Raw genomic sequence first — 17,360 nt, 5'->3', positions numbered from 1 at the left:
GTTGTTTTTCACATTTGTGTGTCTTTCTATAAAATGTTAATTGATTTATTTACTTTGATCGGTTCACAATTTGCGTAGATATTTGTTGTGTAGTTTAACAAATGTGCTTAAAGACCGTTTTGACGGAATTGCATTGCTTGACAACAGCTTGGGTTTATGTTTACTTCCTGTTAGCTGATGTCATTCACTTGACTTAACAGGAAATAAACTGGGGATCCGTTTACATTTACAACTGTGAAATGGTCTTAAGCCAGAATAATTCCTTCTGTATGTATCACTATTGTAAAAGATACAACCACTTCAGTCCCAATAGATACCACTAGAATTGCTTTAATTAACATTATTTCTGATTTAAGTCCTACAAATTCAACTGAACTTTAGGCTTTGTTTTTAAGCTATTATTCTTGTTTAATGACCTTTATGTGCAACGCTGTACATGTAGTACTTTATTCTGTGTCATTGCCCAGCAGGGCCATTTATAAAGCTGGATACTGTTGCACCTCTTTATATAAGGATAAATAATGGTTGTTTGGATGCATCTCTAGCCTTCTGCAATCAACGAGGCAACCTAATACCGCGAACTACCACAAGAGGGCGTCAGTCACTCATTCGCAGTTCATTCAATTTCAAGAAAGTTAGGCCTACGTCTCAATTCTGAAAGTTTACTCGACCTGACATCTAAAAAAGAAAATAAATCCAGAATTTTTTTTTGTCGCAACAATCAATTTAGAGAAGACAGCTGGAGCCAATCAGTCATATTTATTTCTCCATATATTTTGATGTGTAATCTTTAATTTGTAGAGTGACAGTAGGCTTTTAAAGGTAACCCAGCCCAACACGTTTAATATAATAAAATAAAGCAGCTCCAGTATGAAGTCCACACTGCAATCCTGTGGAGAACTTAAATAATGCCACCAGGTCCGGCTGGAGCTCGGTCCCCTCGGCGTGGTTCCGGCTGGATTCGTCTCGTATCGGTGGCTGTTTGGGAACACTTAAAACGAGCGCACAGCGGAACACAAGAATGTGCCGTTTTTCAGAGGGGCGGAGACAAGCTCGCCCCGCATCCACAGCGAGCACAGCGGCGCACGGGCACAAGCCGCGCCGTGGGCTGCCGTCGACACCAGCCGAAGTTTACAATAGGAAACAATACGGGGCTCTCGGTTCTTCTGGGCCACAATGATCGGCTGTTTTTCTAGCCGCGGAGAGGAGTCGCGCTGCCGGGCGGGCATTGTCTCGGTGCTGCTGAACTAAGCAGAACCGTCCACGGTGAACGTGACACTGGGATTCGAACAAGTGACCCCAGCTAACATAGTTGGAAGCGCGGCTGTTTTTTTAGAGAGACTCAGGAGGAAACGGCAAGGTTACATTAAAAAAAAAACCGGATTCCAGTCTGGTGTTTGAAGAGCAGCCCGCCGGGTGGCCATGAAGAGTGGACCGCCTGCTTTTCTTTCCTCCATCCACGTCCAGGCTGCACGGGACAACGTGTGCTTTCTGAAGCGTAACCTGCGCCCGCGAGGTGGGTCCGAGGCGGGTTTGTCCGCGTAGTGGTTTGCGCGTCCTAGTCCGCGTAGTGGTTTGCGCGTCCTAACGTCGTCCAGCTTCTCCCGACGACGACCGTCATCATGAGGACCACCGAGGAGCCAGAGGGCTTTGACGGCGAGGCCTCCAACACCTCCATGATCTCCGGGGCCAGCAGCCCGTACCAGCCCACCACCGAGCCCGTCCACTCGAGGAGCGTGTTGGGGGGGATACGCTGCGACACGGAGTACCTGAAGTCGTACTTTGGCATTTTAAAGATGGTCGAAGTGGTAAGTCCGATAACATTAATGCAACGTACACAGATGGTAGCTACAGCTAGCCTGCACATAAAAGTGAGTACAACTAAACGATGACGCACCGCTGGTGGATCACCTCCACCGAGCAGCCGCTAACACATATGGCCGACAGGACTCAGCTGTCCTCGAAAACTATATACTCCTCACAGTTGAGTCCTGTCTATCTGTGAAGTAGGAAGTCCCGCAATGTTCATTCAGGTGGATCTGGCTCCACAGGTCCTGGTTTACTCTGCGCCACATCCCCTGTGGTGGTCAGTCAGGTTCCATACACGGGGTGCCTCCATGGTATGAAGAGGTGCCAGGCTGAGGTAGCTGGACCACAACTGTCAATTTAGAAAAATGCTTAGCTCGGCACTTATTCATGTGTCAGGATGTAGTGGTTACTGTGGGGTGGGGTACAAACACAGTTTCACTGTTATGTCTAATCAATACGTCTTAACCAGATGTCTGAACTGGGACAGAGGAAACCAGTAAAGTGAGATGAGGGCTCCCCAAAAAGCTCTGGCAAATCACCAGAGGAGGAAATATCTCTCGAGCCGGAGTCATTCCTTCTCTTCTGGTGCCAAACCACACAGGCCTGCATGCTCACACTCGTGATGCAGTGTGTCCACAACAGGAAAAACCAGGGAGTTGAGGAAGCTAGCAATTACCTCTAACAGTGTTTGTGGACAGCCGAGCAAAGTGGGAGCACAAACTGCAGAGTTCGGGCTTCACTTGTGTTTTTAAAAAGAACATTTGGAGAAAAAAAAAGGCTTGTGGCTTTTCTAACAGCAGTGCACACAGTCGGCCTGTGCGGTTGCACACACCTGTGATGTTTACCTCCGTGTTCATGGGAAGGGAGGGTAGGAAGCCATCTGTCATGGGTGTGGGAGCAGTTTGGAGCAAGCGGTGACAAATAAGAATATTCATATTCGCAGTCTTCATCAAATAATGTCTCCCTGTCTTTGACTTTTCTGCTGAATGACGGAAGATCATTATTTAAATTATGTATTTCTTCTATATCCCCAAAGCGACTTCTAAATGCAGTACAGTCTCTAATTGGTAACATACGTTTATTAAGGTTCGGCCTAAGATTACAAGCTGACCAGACATTTGATGCCAGTTTCTTTGCCTTTTTACAACCTGATACAAACATAAAGTAAATGCTGCAGCCAAAACAGCACAACGTAAAACAGGAAGACAGTGTGCCATGCAAATATTCCAACTCTTGTAATGTACGTTTTAAAGCAACGATAAAAAAAACAAGTGTACATCCGTCTCTCTTTGTTCCTGGAGTATCTGACCGATGGGTCATGTATTTGTGCAGTCAAATCTTCTTCTAGCTCTGGCGCAGCTGAGGTACATATTTGTATTTAAGCATTATCTTAGAAAGGTACAAACAGAAGGAACTTTCTGCTTGACTGGTTTGTTCAGAGCTGATACTGACTTTCCAGTTTCGAGCTAATCAAATCTCCCCGCCAAGGACAGGACCGCTGAAAGGCATCCAAGTCGACATGCTGTACCTCGGCAGAGACTCGCTGCCAAGCGTTAATAGCTTCCCTGGCTCGCATTTGTATTGCGCTCTCCTCTCATTGTTTAACTCCATCCCGGCTGTGCGATGATCTTTTAGAACTGATCGATGGCGAAACATGTGATGTACTTGTACGAGGACCGAATGCGTGACCGCTTCTGCTTAATCTGGAAACCCTGTGAGGGAGGTTCGGTGCCTGTGATTCACATCACTGCGTTAGCGGAAAGTTGCTCCGTGGCTCAAAGGGCAGTCTGTGTTGTTAATAGATCATCTTTGGACAGCAATGAGGTCTGTGGAGTAATGATTAGCACCGATGCACCATTGACTGGCACACTGCATGCTGCATTGTGCCGCACACTTCTTGAAAGCTCAAAATATATTTCTGCACACATGGAGCTTTGCTGTATGAAATGCTGATGTCAGTTCTCAGTTTCCCAACACACAGACTGAGGTGCTACTTGAGCTGTGTAGTTAAATTCAGTTTATTTTGTTTTGCCCATTATCCCAAATTACAAATTTGCCTCAAAGGGGTTTACAATCTGTCCACATACGACATCCCTGTCCCAGAACCTCACATCGGATCAGGAACAACTCCCAAAAAATAGGAAAAACCCTTGCACAGGGGAAAAAAGGGAAGAACCCTTCAGTAGAGCAACAGAGGAGGACCCCTCTCCCCGGATGGACCGATGCAATATATGTCATGTGTACAGAAGGATGGCTCCCATCCTACTTTTTAAGACTCTAGGAACCACAAGTTGTATTTTATTTTTTACACGAGCACTAAAATGCTTTTGCACAGGATTGTCTAGAGCGAGTCAACTTTTCATTCCTTGGATGAATATACTGATCAGAAATCGTGCCAGTAGGATGTAACCTGAGCGAGGTGTGTCCATCTTTTGTCTCTCTACTGTGACTGAGTCAACAAAGACCAACTGATATTCAGCTTATGCCCCTTATGTCGACAGGAATCTGATACACCAATGAACCCCTCTTTGTTGTAGTTCACTCACGATGGTATGTGGACCCACGCTTTCCTATTCTAACAAGTGGCAATTAAATATTTTGGTACGGTGGTTTTTTTTCTCAGTTTGTGGATGTTTTTGTAATGAAGTTAACAGATGCTCCCAAATGTCAGCGAGCACTTCCTGCTCTAAGAAAGATGCCATATGCTCTTTCTGGCCGAAACATTACTAACTCTGGGCTTGTTGGGAGACATGAAGACAAGGACATTGTGCATGCATGTGAGGGAGACGTGCTGAAACACGCATTCACCTTATTCCCTTTGGGAAGGGAACCTGCATTATGGCTTTATCCATCACATACATGATTGTGGGCGGCTGATGAAGCATATTCAACAATTGTCGGTCTTTTAAAATAAATTCGTGTACAAGGTCCTGCGGCACTTGGAGTGCAGCATCTACCGTTGGCAGTCTTTGCAGCGAGTCCTATTTTCTCCTTCATTCATTGTCTGTTCAGAACAGATGGTGTATAAGCACCACTTCTAGAGGACTTGTTAAAGGCAGCTAATAATGTGCATAATCCCAAAGATAAGGATTTGTGTGTGTGGGGGGAGGGAGAAAGAGAGTTGATTAAAAGGCTGTGTAGGGGTGAAGGATGACATAAAATCATTACTTATGAGATTATCCACTAGTGCTTTGGATCCCCTCCCCTGTGGCTGCCTGATACCTGCTGCACAGGGACCTGGGAAAAGCAATATGCTTTCTTCAAGAGATATGACATCACCCCGAGACCCGTGCAGCCCTTCACTTCCGTTTGGTTGTAACCCTTTTGGTTTGTCACAGAGGGACTGCTATCCAACGACACGCTCTAATATGCCTTCAGCAGCTGCACAAACGGAAACGTTTGCCCTAATGCTGACCGGACAGTGATCAGCCTTCTCTTTGTCGTGGTGTGTCGCTGATTCTGTGAAAGCTCGACATCTTCTGTACATCTTTAGGTGTTTTCCAATGAGGGGATGTCTCAGCTGGAAAATACCCAAACGGGAGGGTCAGAAAGCGTAGACTGTGCTCATTAATCTGGATAACGGGCTTGACTATTGGGCTACTGAGAGAAGGGGTCTCCTGCTAATGAGACGTGTGTTTGCTCGATGTATTTGTCCAGCAATGCATCAAGCGCAGGTGGATTCAAGATCGGAAGACAATCTCTCTTGGGTTTCTCAAACATTCCCAGTGTTACGGTTTTAAAATAATGTCTTTTGGAATGATGTCTAATAATGTTGATACCTTTTTAGCGTTAAATGCATGGCGATGCCTATTCCCATGACACATACAGCGGCCATGTGATCATTAGTGATGGGTATCGTTTGGGTTTTTTCCCGATACCGGTGCTAAACCGGTACTTTTAAAACGATACCGGTGCCTAAACGGTGCCTGAACCGATACTTTTTTTTTTTTAAACGCACAATGAGGACATTAAAAACCTCTTTGGCCATATTCCCTGTAGAAGCCGTTATCATGGAGCACTGACAAACAATGGATATCAGACTGTTAACATACACAATATATGTTCTCCAATATATGATGTGATATGTATTGTCATGTGCAGCCTTTATAGGGTTAATCCTGTCACTGTTTTGATGGGCAAAGAGAACAACCAATCAGAGGTACTGAAGATGACACGTGACAAATAAAGTTTTGCTTCTGACAGCGAGAGTTACCCTGAAACAAAGTGACGCCCCACGGTCTTTATTCCTCCGTCACTATATTCCCGGTAACACCGGGTATCCAGCCGGGACCGCTGTACATCAACACATCTGCTAGCAGACTGTCACGCTCGTAGCTCGTGCTAGCTACGAGCTAGCTTAAGCATGGTTATAATGGCTAATTTATTATTTCTTGGCCTACTTTTATGAATGCAAGACTTGCAGTCAACGTTACGGTACTAATCTAAATTCAGGCTGCTCGTCATAATCGGTCTCCACGTGCTCAGGGGGACCGGTGACGGTCTCCCCATCGCGCCCAGCCTGACGCTGGTGTGCTCGACACGGGCTCACGTAGTCACACACGGCCAGGGTTGCCAGGTCTGTGTGAAAAAACCAGCCCAATATCAGAACTCAAAATATGCCCGTGCCAAACCATACACTGCTTTTAAAGTCCATGTCCAGTACCGCTGCTAACCATGTTGGTGTCCTAAGCATAACTCCTTCATGATGGGGGGGGGCAGGGGGGGCGCAAGTGACTTTTTTTCGTCAGGCGCCGGCACCGGAGCTCTGACAGAATGACATGCTGCTGTAGAGACGACCAACAACAGACGGATTGGAAGCTCATTCTGCACATGCGTTAAATGCGTTAAAAAAATTAACTAATTAATCCTGTAATTTAATCATAAGGCGTTAACGCGTTATTTTTCACAGCACTAATATATATATATATATATGGTTCTTTGAAATAAGTTTTTTTGAGAAATCATAGGTTAGGGCACTTATAAGCTAGATAGCTTCAGCCTCGACCCTTTCGGTCAGCCACTTTCTTCTTTTGTTGAATTATGATTGTTGTATATTTTGCTGATCGAAATAAAATACACTAAACTAAGGGGTTAAAAGGGCCCCATTTGTGAATCCCACAGAACCAAACCCACCCCGGGATGGGGTGTAGGAGTAATCACACGAGGTGATTCTCGCCAAACCGTCCCAACCCGTTGGGGAGGTCGGCGATTCAGAATCATACTCGCCTATGAATCGCTCCTCCCGTGTAGGCGATTCTGAACCGCCTATCGCCCACCGCTCCTGTGAGATTCACAAATCCCTGCTGCTTTGCTGGAAATCACTTCTACTTACAGACTCTGGTTCGGGGCTCCGTGACGTCACTAGCACCAAAGTGCTTAGATGTCACGTGACAATGTTTCCATGGTGACGGACAAGGTCACGGAGATCGAAGGCACTGCGCGGATGTGTCGGCGTGTACGTGCTGATCTGGAGTCAGTTTGGTAGGATTTGGGTATAAATAAATTATTTCATTTAAAATATGGATTTTTATTTAAAGATATTCATGTAATTTGCATGCAAAATAGGTCTCACCGAACCAGCGTACAAAAATTCAACCAGCGGCAACACTTCAAAAGTAGCCCAATTCGCGGAAAACCGCGGACCTGGCAACACTGCACACGGCGCAGCCTCCGCTGTCAAAGTTAAATGATAGGCTATCGTAACCTGCTGACAGGGCGGAGTCACCAGAGAAGTTCACAACAATAGTTTTTTTCAATTTTAATCGGCTCAGGCACCAGAAGGAAGCACCGAAATGTGCGTTGCGTTTCGGTCCGGGTAATACCGGTTGTATTGGAACCGGTACCATATTGGCACCGGGTTTCGGTACCCAACCCTAGTGATCATCTCTCTAATGTTCTTCCTTCTCTACAGCAAACCACAGAGCCAACCCGTACAGTCCACATGCTAATAACTGATGAAATGGATAAAAAAAATACAGATCATAGAGACGGCATCACTAATTTATATAGAGTCATCAAAGCAACCTGGAGTGTCGAGTGTGAAGCCGGAGAAGCCGAAATAAGCAGAGGAGAAATAAACGCAGATAAGAGATAAGACACGAGGCAAGCTTTCATGGACATACCTGCTCTTTTGGGCACATGTGCAGGATTTATTAGATACAAGCAGTAAAGAAATGCAGCAAATGTTGTGCCAATTGAAAAAGCTTAAACTGTTGCTGTGGACTATTTTCTTATAATTTAACCTCCAATGAGCCCTCAACTCATACCCTTCATTTTACAATATATTGTATCAACATTTAATACAAAATGTCAAACCTGCCCCTCTCTGGTAGACCAAGCAGATCTGGTTTGAACCGGTTTGAATTTGGCTGCTTCGGGTCAGTAATATGTTGCAGTGGCGTTCTCCTGGTTCTGTTATGTCTCCGAGCCAGTAGGTAATCTGTGTGTGGTTTTGTCGGAGGCTAGATGGCAAGAGGAACACCTCAAAAGCAGAATTCTTCCCATACTGCGGTTTGTTGATGGATGTTGGCTGGCGGAAGGCCTCTTCTCGGGCTGCCCGGAGTGAGACGTTAGAAATGGGCTCACGAACTCTGGTCAATTCATAGGACAATCCCTTCATCATCTGGAAAGACACTCACTGAAAGGTGCAGACATGACGACAGTACCCCTTCACCCTCTAGAGCAGTAACACCAGGAATATTATCTATTGTTTTATTATAATACAACAGAACAAATGTCTGACTGGACAGATTCCAGCCATACAAACCCAACGTGTGAGAGGGTGTATGGCTTTGACTGTTTAACATGCACATAAACAGTCGACTCAACATGCTCTTCTCCTGTTATTCTTCACTCTAGGTCCTATCGCTCATCGGATTCATCTGCATAGAGACGATCATGATGTGTTCTCCCTGTGGAGGAGTGTACTTCTTTGAGTTTGTCAGCTGCAGTGCTATCGTGGTGACGGGAGTGCTCCTCCTCATCTTCAGCCTCAACCTGCACACCAAGGTGCCCCACGTCAACTGGAGCCTCACGGTAGGCACACGCAGACCCAATGTGTCGTAGGACCCGAGACTATATGGGTTACTAGGTTTAGAACAATCCCTTCTTGAGGGATGGGACAAAAGTCTGAGAGCGACGGGCCGACGGTAACGACGTTCTGTGTATGCCTGGCCTGCGTGAGAGGTTCCCTCACCAGAACGCACAGAACCGTATTATGATGGCGGATGTATGTTCCACATTCCCATGCTTATATCGCATATGTTGTTGCAACAGTTTTGAGGTTGATACACAGGCAATGCTACATTCTTTTTTTTTTAATTACCACACGAGAATTGATAATCATGATATTTTTTAAATCACTCTATAATACCACAATAGGACACCAAGGCCTTGAGGAACCCCAATCCATGCTGTGCTCAGGAACCCCCTTATTGGCCATGTACCCAAAGCCAGGTTGAAAAGTTCCATATAGCTGTAATTATCCAAGAGGTCACAACAGGTTATTGATTTTGCTTTTCACTTGGTTATCAAAGTATATTAGTACTTGACGGGGCACATGCCGAAATTAAACCAAATGTCAAAAGCATGCTACTAAACCATAAAGCTCCTTACTGTGTACTTCTACTTCAGAAGAAAACCCTGTGTATTAATATTGTACATCTTGCGTGTCCAAATTGCACCAAACTCCTTGAGTTAATACATCCGTAGTATGCCATAAAAAGTCAAACAAAATGTCAGAGCATCATACCCTTGTATTCTGTCTGTATATATTTCTTTTTCAGTTATTTTGGAGTCTTAACACATTTTTATATATTTTTTGCTTATTTATAAAGTAGCTTTCAGGCTTAAGACGAGCTCATTCTACCACCAAAACTGTAAACCGATCGTCAGTATGGAGCTGGTTGGAAGTGCCTCCAGTTTGAGCGTCTCCAGTGTATGCATTGATGGCTGTAGGCAAATGAGCTGGTGGGTGTTCTGCAGCAGATGCTGGTCGTCCGTCGGTTATGTGCCTACACACACTCGGTGTGTACAGAGGAGTGATGGAACAAATGTCTTCAGCTGTATTTCCAGAGGCCACACACTGTACATACCATAGTAAAAGATGTCAGCCAGATGTCCAAATCCAACCTAGATATCAGATTGCTTCATGGCATCCTTCATACAGTATTCCACCTCCATACATGCAGGAGGAGGGGCCTCTTGCTCATACTTTTGGTGGAATGACACCAAATAAAACCATTTTACAGTCTCGGAGGGGCGATCCTTATAAACTCACATTTTACTGCTGGTTTTCTTAGTTCTGTAAATTTTCTCCCGAGGCTCACCGCCATTTTTCAAGTTTCATTATTTATTCTCCCCGGTTATTAATTGTCAAGAAATGTGCAATTTGTCAACATGTATCATTTGTGTGCACAGGCCTGTGCACAAGTACATCGGTTGCCATGAGACTCGGAGGAGGTTATTCTTCAAGTTAATTAAACTTAGACTGGTTGGCTCATTGTTACTGCTGGAAACATCCGGTTATACAAGTCCTTCATATTTAATCTAAAATAAAAAAGAATTTCTATAATTACATATATTTGGACATGAACTAATTCTGTGTTCCAACACAAAACCCCTGTTCACTTTTTGGTGTGTGAACTGTCGCAAAGACCGACTTCCAGTTTGATGTCCCAGTGTGAGCCCTGACTCCAAACTGGTGTAATTAGCAGGCACATGACGCTCAGCTCCACTTCCCAGTTGGAGGCGGTACCCCACGCTGTTTGTGTCTATCAAGTTCAAAGCTGCTCCAGTCACATTCAGCCTCTGGGAATTCCACCATTGGAAAGCTTTTCACAGTGTGAACCAAGCGTTAACCCCTCTGCTGCCTTCCCCCGTTTCCTTAACCGGGGACTTAACCGGGGACTTAACCATTCCTCCTCTGTGAAGTGAGCTGTTTCACAGTGCGGTCGAGGGTTTGATCGTACAATTGTGTGCAATGTGATCCCATCTCCTCCAACTCTCCCTCTGTGATGACTTTGGCAGCACAGAGGGGAAAACGCCGGTCCTGACCGCCTCTCCCTCCCCTGCAACAGGGACATGAATACAGTCCTGGGATCGTGTTGGAAAGCCACTCAGTGACTTCTTAGTTTTTAAGTTTCATTCGCGTGAAACATGAGGGCACACGACTCGCTGCATTAACTGACGGCCACGCTGAGGGGTTGTTGGACAGAAATGGGGCGACACAGAGGGAGGAGCATTCACAGCCTAAAGGGGAGAGAGGGATACTGTTGTATCGGTTTATGAATAGACATCACAGTTCATGCCTGAATGAATTGGGAATAAATGACTGGACCCATAGAGCTGATCAGTTGTCCCTTTTTCCGGTTATTTCTAAACAGATTTCTCTGTTTTGTTTTCATTTTTGAAATGATGTATTTGTATAACATTGACACGAACGCACGCATCATTGTCAAAGCATTCCTCCACGACACATACTGGTCAATGTAGCAAGCAAAGATACCCGTTTGGTTTCAACATCATAAAGTAGCAGTCCCAGTATGTTGTCTGTAAATCCTTTCTCGGACGGCCACTCGCTATTCCGCCAGTAATACGTCGACATCTCTCTGCTGAATCTGCACACACAGCTGAGGTTTGTGGTTATTATTAGCCATAGTCATGAATCTATCATCAGTGGAGCCCATCGGCCACTTTGCTCATGTTGTATTTACTTTACCTACAAGCGGAATCCAATAAAAGCTTTCTTGGTTGTGTCAGCTGGAGTTTGCCAGCCAAGCAGACAAAAGGAATACTTCCCTACTGTCTTTTATTAGTGTTTCAAAAACAGTCGGGCAGAGATGTAGAAGCCTTGAGAGACGTTGTGTTTTTGCATGACACTTTCTGGCTTTGTGGGACCGTCGAGTGAATAGACGTCATAATGAGTCTTCTGCTGCGTCCCCCAGGGTTTCCATAGTCGCAGTCCGATGACTATTTCTAGCTTCTATCTTGAGAGCGCAACCGGAACATAGAACCACATGAATTTATATGAACACTGTGGTTATGTAAAATTAATCCCTGAACTGCTTGCTATAAGTATTAGATCTCTCCCTGTTAGTATAGAGGACCGTATCTCCGCATGTCACTGATAACGGGGTAAAATATTGCTTTTTGGGGGCGAGAGAAGCCCAGTTGGACTCGACCTGGGTTCAACTTAAACTCAGTTAATTGACGTGTGTGTGTGTATATATAGTGTATAGCTTTTTTTTTTAAAGCATACTAGTTTGGTTCAATGTTGTGAATCTCAGCAGATCGAGAGAATATTGTAAAACGATTCCACCGGCCAATAATGAGCCACGGAACCAGGGGTCTGTTCTTGTGTTATTTAAAGTTTTACAGATTGCTGGCCTGATTCAAATGTGGAATTGGGGAGAGGCTCTAGAGTCAACTTCAGGGACTGAACTAACTGGATGTTGAATGAAAATGGGATCTGAAAACCGCAGAAAATCCTTTCTTCACATGAGAAAAGGACACGGGAATGTTAAACAGCATTTCCTGTCCAACCAGTTGGGCGAGAGATATGAGTGTGTGTTCTGTATTGTGAGCAGTGTTTGTTAGTGTGCATCTTTGTGTGTGTGTGTGTGTGTGTGGTGGGTGGGGTTATGATTGTGTTGCACATTGAAAGTGCCAGTTAGCAGGAGGTGGTATGGTTGCATATTAATGCGTGCCTGACTTAAATTGCACAATCAGCTGCAGTTCTATTTCCCCGCTGCGTCGTCTGTTGTTCCTGTGTCTGGTTCAGACGTTCGCTCTGTATATGAGAAAACACGTCTGTCACGATCACCACCGCGCATCTGATCACAAGGGCCGTGCCCCAGTCATAAAGAGCCCCTCCCCCCCCACCCTCCTCCCTCTAACGGCCTGTACTGCTGAGAACAAGAGAGGAACACATCAAGGGCTAGAATCTCTTTCATTTCTTCTCATGTGTAAAAAAATAAAGGTGGGGGATGGAGTGAGTAATGTGTGTGTGTGGGTGTGTGGGTAATATGAGGTGCTAGGTGGCTTTTAAGTATATGCTGTTGGCTTCTTTGCCCTCCTGTCGTTTTAAAGTTGAAAGTCTAGCAGGACGTGGCCTCCGCCTTGTTGCTGAGACGAGTACAGGTTTGAAATTTGTCCCAAAAAAAGCCTCAAATGGGATTTCATTCATCTGTATCTTTGATATTATCATTGGTGCAGCTTCATTGCATTAATGTGCAGCATTCATTTTCTAATAGATTTCAGATTCCATGAATACTCAAACACCTTCATTCATGTGCTTTGGGGTTAAAAAAAAATAGAAATCTGCTGTGAGGAAAAAAAGATTCAAATGATTTAAAAACAGGAGGCCACTGTTGTAACATTGTTGGTTTGAGTGCTTTAGACACGTTGAATTTGTATAATAATAATTGTTATGTTAAGCCTACTGTATGAATATGTACTTTACGTCTAATAAAGTTGACTTTGTGAATTTTAATTATTACATACTTTTGTGTGGTGCTGTGGTTTGAACCGTTTTGACGAAAAAAAGAAATACTGGAAACTAGCATCACATGTTCTCTTTAAAAAAATCTTTTGATCAGAAAGTTCCTGATTTATTGTTTTTTCCTTAAAAATACTTGTGTATATATTCCACAACATAAGTCATGTAAAAGTACTGATGACCACCTGGTTTCTAATGTAATCCGGTCCGTGTCTCCCTGTAGGACCTGGTCAACACGGCCACCAGCACCTTCTTCTTCTTCTTGTCGTCTCTCGTGTTGGCCTGCATCAACCACAACACAGGAGCGGAGATAGCTGCAGTGGTGAGTGCTCAGAACCGTCCTCTTCTGCCAAGATGTACAGATGCAACACATGGCAGACACCTTTACAAACCTCCTATCGTCATGAAGTTTCCTATCAAGACGGATAATTAATAATTTATACTCATTTAGGTTCCAGACTCTTTCACGTGTGTGGCCGAGCAGAGTGCAGGAACTGTTCCTGGTTCTGTTTTGTTCTGAGCAGATCATTGAATTATCCGCCTGCTGCTGCCGCCGGTCCCTTACAGTTGCTCTCTGATCCGAGTCACATGCTCCCTGCTTACCGAGCAGATGGCATGTGCTGCCAAAGCAAACTTGAATGCACATTTCTTCAGTGCCAAACCATTTGTGTGCATGAGTTTGTAGTTTTAGCAAGCATGATTAAAGTAATTTTTCTGTCTATTCCTGCTATTTGAAACACGCAAACTTGTAAGCCTAATCATATCGTACATATTTCTGTACCTAAATCGAGTTTGTTTAGGATCTGTGTGGCCATGCAAGCATATGTCAGACATCGTTATTTTACTTCCCGTTTCCACTTGTTTGCAGATCTTTGGCTTCCTGGTGACAGGTGTGTACGGTATAAACACCTTCCTGGCGGTACGGAGGTGGCGCCGTGGCAACGGGTGTCAGGGGGCGGCACCGACCAGCGAGTACATGCGAGCGCGCACAGCATCTCGTGGAGAAATGGAGGCAAGGCCGGAGCTTGCGTGAGTGCTCGCAGACACTGGGACTAAATGAAAGTATTCCATTCACGTCTTGAGTGGAAGGGCCATCCATCTCACCACACGCTCGTGACTTCTCCCGATATCACCTCAGCTGTGCTTTCTGCCCGCCCAGCCAGTGTCGACGCCACAGTTGAGCTCCGAGGCTTTGTTCATCAGGCGCCCTGTCTTCAGTGACCCATAAAGACTCTAAAGTGAAGAGATCCAGACCGAATGTAAGGTATTCTCTGTAAAACTGTTCATCCACATATCTTTCCAAGTCAGAATGAAGGATAACTTCCACGAAGAGCCGAAAGAAAAAGAAAGAAAAAAGGCTGACTGCAACTGTGCTTTAACTTTGTGTTGACTTCTCAGAAGGTTTTGTGTTTCACTGTGAAAGACGTCGCGTTAAAGAAGGTCAACTTTTGTACAGTTTGCTTATTTCACGCCGCTGGCCGAAAAGCCTGTGGTAATAAATGTGACCGTGGGTCCAGGAACCCACTGGACCAGAAGCGTCCAGTTCACCTGCCGCACAACAGAAGCACCATCACTATACGGTTCTTTCTTAGATACTGACATCAGCCTTTGGTTTGACCTGTGAGCAAAGCTGTAGATATTCTAATCTCAAGATTACACACGCTGATGATGACTAACTTTATAAATGCCTTTACTATGTGACCTTTAGCCGCTCTCCTGCCAGCAGTTATACCGTAACAGTACAAGGTCATTCTTAACTGCAATAAAGACACAAGAAGGGCTCAACATTTTGAAATGAGTGAAAAGGATCCACTTCATTGCAACACAAATTCATCCACTCGATTTGACACAATTATCTGAGCAACATTAAAAAGTACCTCTTTCCATTTGTTTTCTCCCTGTTAACTATCCCAAAAATCTTCACACGAGCATTCTTAACATTTTTATTTCAAGGTCCGTGTTTCGGGCAACACTGAGCCAGTAGTGAGGAAGTCATTGGTAGCTTGTTACTTTTGCACATATCCACAGTTTCAGCTAATGGAAATGTTGACCGTGCATCAGTGAGATTAACTTAGAAATCAGTAGGTGACCTTGGATCAATGCCCTTAGCCTAAAAGACTGTTTCTCAGGTATTGACACACTCCTTTTTGTCTTTGAAACTTCAAATAAGATTTGAAATGAAATCACAGGTTGCCTCGAACTGAACGCTGTATTTCTTAATGACTTGCTAATTATTAGACAATATATGACTATCGTAGAGAATAAAAAATACTGTAACTGATTCTTTCATGAAGTGAAAACTAATTTAAAAATTAAGAGTAAATTGAAAGTAGAGATGGTGGGATGAAATTGCGGTACTTTTAGCATTATTGTCACAGCTTTTATGAAAATGTGTGCACATGTGTCGACAGTATATTATCACACTTCATGTATTATGAAATGACTATCATTCCACATTGCAGCTGTTATAAAGCTCATACATGCAGAACGCAAAACTGATTTTAAATGTCTTTCTGTCGGCTAGTGTACCTGACGAACTGGTTAAAAATGCTTTATCTTAAAATCACATTTGTTTATTTGAAGAAGAAATTTAGACAGAATTGTTGTCTAATATCGTTTGAATGCATTGAATTTACACTACAGTTACACACGTGTGCGTTTTCTTTAAGACCTATAATGTAGACAGTTTGTGCTGGGTCTAAATCGACTCAATGGCGCCACCTGCTGGTCGTCATCTGTATTCATTGTGACTTTAGAGGACTGTTGCAGTGCAGCCAGATAAGTGTGTGTGTGTGTGTACAAGAGAAGGACCAGAATTGTGTTTGACTGTGGGTTTAAATGAAAATAAAAACCATATGGCTTCTTAAACTGCCTCAGAAGTTTCCACATTATACAGAAAGTTTGATTAATCTGGTTTTTCTCATGTTTTTGCCATTTGTCCTGGTATGGTGACCAAACTACTTTTATGTAGAGACAATAACTTACATTCTGTTTTTCTCTTACATGGATGGATTTGTGTTTGAGTAATGTAAAAATATGCACACTTTGCAGGACAATCATGCATTATGATATTTGATGATATAAATTGACAATCGTATCAGTCCAAAACTATCAAGCTGCAGCCCTGTGTGTGTGTGTATAAGTTTTTGCTGCAAGGTCTTATGGTCTATTACAGTTTTTCTTTGGCTCAATTCTTGAAACAGAAATTACATTCTCAAAGCTCTTAGTGCATTTGGTAAAATAGCCTATATGGTTCAGCACAACTACATAGATCACCTTCAAAAGGTCATATCTCACCCAAAACAGTTAACTCAAGCTTCAAACCCAAATCATTTTCTCATAAAAATAGTCAGTGCCCCCAAAATGAAAACTTCCTTCTCGATTGCTGTGGCTCATCTCTCTTGAAAAAAGCTTTAAATACATTTGCCAAAATAACTTAGATGGGTTAGGGTTAGGGTTACCCTAGGGCTATGTCTCTCCCAAAACAGACAACTCATCAGTCAAAACTAATTCATTTTCTCATACAAATAGTCAGTGCCCCCAAAATGAAAAGTCCCTTCGTCATTGTATAAACACTGCAGGTCAAAATGTTTAGATGTTTTGTCAGTATGGCAGTGGACCATAGAAATATCCCTCATGTGCACATTTCAATCTTGGCTTAGTCCTTTGACACTGAATGGTTACTGTAGTAGATGTTTTCTTTCCAGAATACTATGTGTATCAAACAGAAAAAAGATTAATTCAAGAGGAGCCAACAAGGTTTCACATCACATACTGTAATGCACTTATACTGCCATGGAAATTGTTACAGTAATTGCAAAAAAGAAACAGAAAATGTGTACAGCAAAAAATAGTGTCAAACAAAAAGCACATCAAAAATAAAATTAAGTATAGCCTACACTACTGTAACAAAACATACAGTAGGGAAGTAAAGCAAAGCTGGAGCTCAAAGCTGGAGTTCATCCTCACTCTCCTGCTCATCCTCGCATCTGATGTTCTCCCTTGCGATGCAACGGGGGAAGAATCGCCGTGCATGCCGCAACCATCCCCTGCA

General features: G+C 43.8%; 1 protein-coding gene across 1 annotated transcript; it reads left to right on the top strand.

Moving 5' to 3' along the window:
• Positions 1-817: 817 nt before the first annotated feature.
• Positions 818-16,417, top strand: cmtm4 (CKLF-like MARVEL transmembrane domain containing 4). The gene is made up of 4 exons (XM_056413095.1): positions 818-1,808; positions 8,668-8,844; positions 13,530-13,628; positions 14,175-16,417. Exons 1-4 carry the CDS (start codon positions 1,623-1,625, stop codon positions 14,337-14,339), a joined length of 627 nt encoding a protein of 208 aa, XP_056269070.1. The 5' UTR covers positions 818-1,622; the 3' UTR covers positions 14,340-16,417.
• The last annotated feature ends 943 nt before the right edge of the window (positions 16,418-17,360 follow it).

The sequence above is a fragment of the Pseudoliparis swirei genome, chromosome 4 (genome assembly GCF_029220125.1).
Source record: "Pseudoliparis swirei isolate HS2019 ecotype Mariana Trench chromosome 4, NWPU_hadal_v1, whole genome shotgun sequence".
Taxonomy (NCBI): Eukaryota; Metazoa; Chordata; class Actinopteri; order Perciformes; family Liparidae; genus Pseudoliparis; species Pseudoliparis swirei.
The sequence above is the reverse complement of the archived record's forward strand: the minus strand, read 5'-3'. Positions and strand labels throughout refer to the sequence as shown.

Excerpts from the sequence above, each read along its gene's own strand:
- cmtm4 (XM_056413095.1), top strand. The coding sequence starts at position 1,623 with ATGAGGACCACCGAGGAGCCAGAGGGCTTTGACGGCGAGGCCTCCAAC. Across the intron at positions 8,845-13,529 it reads ACGTCAACTGGAGCCTCACG|GACCTGGTCAACACGGCCAC; the intron begins GTAGGCACACGC and ends GTCTCCCTGTAG. Across the intron at positions 13,629-14,174 it reads GAGCGGAGATAGCTGCAGTG|ATCTTTGGCTTCCTGGTGAC; the intron begins GTGAGTGCTCAG and ends ACTTGTTTGCAG.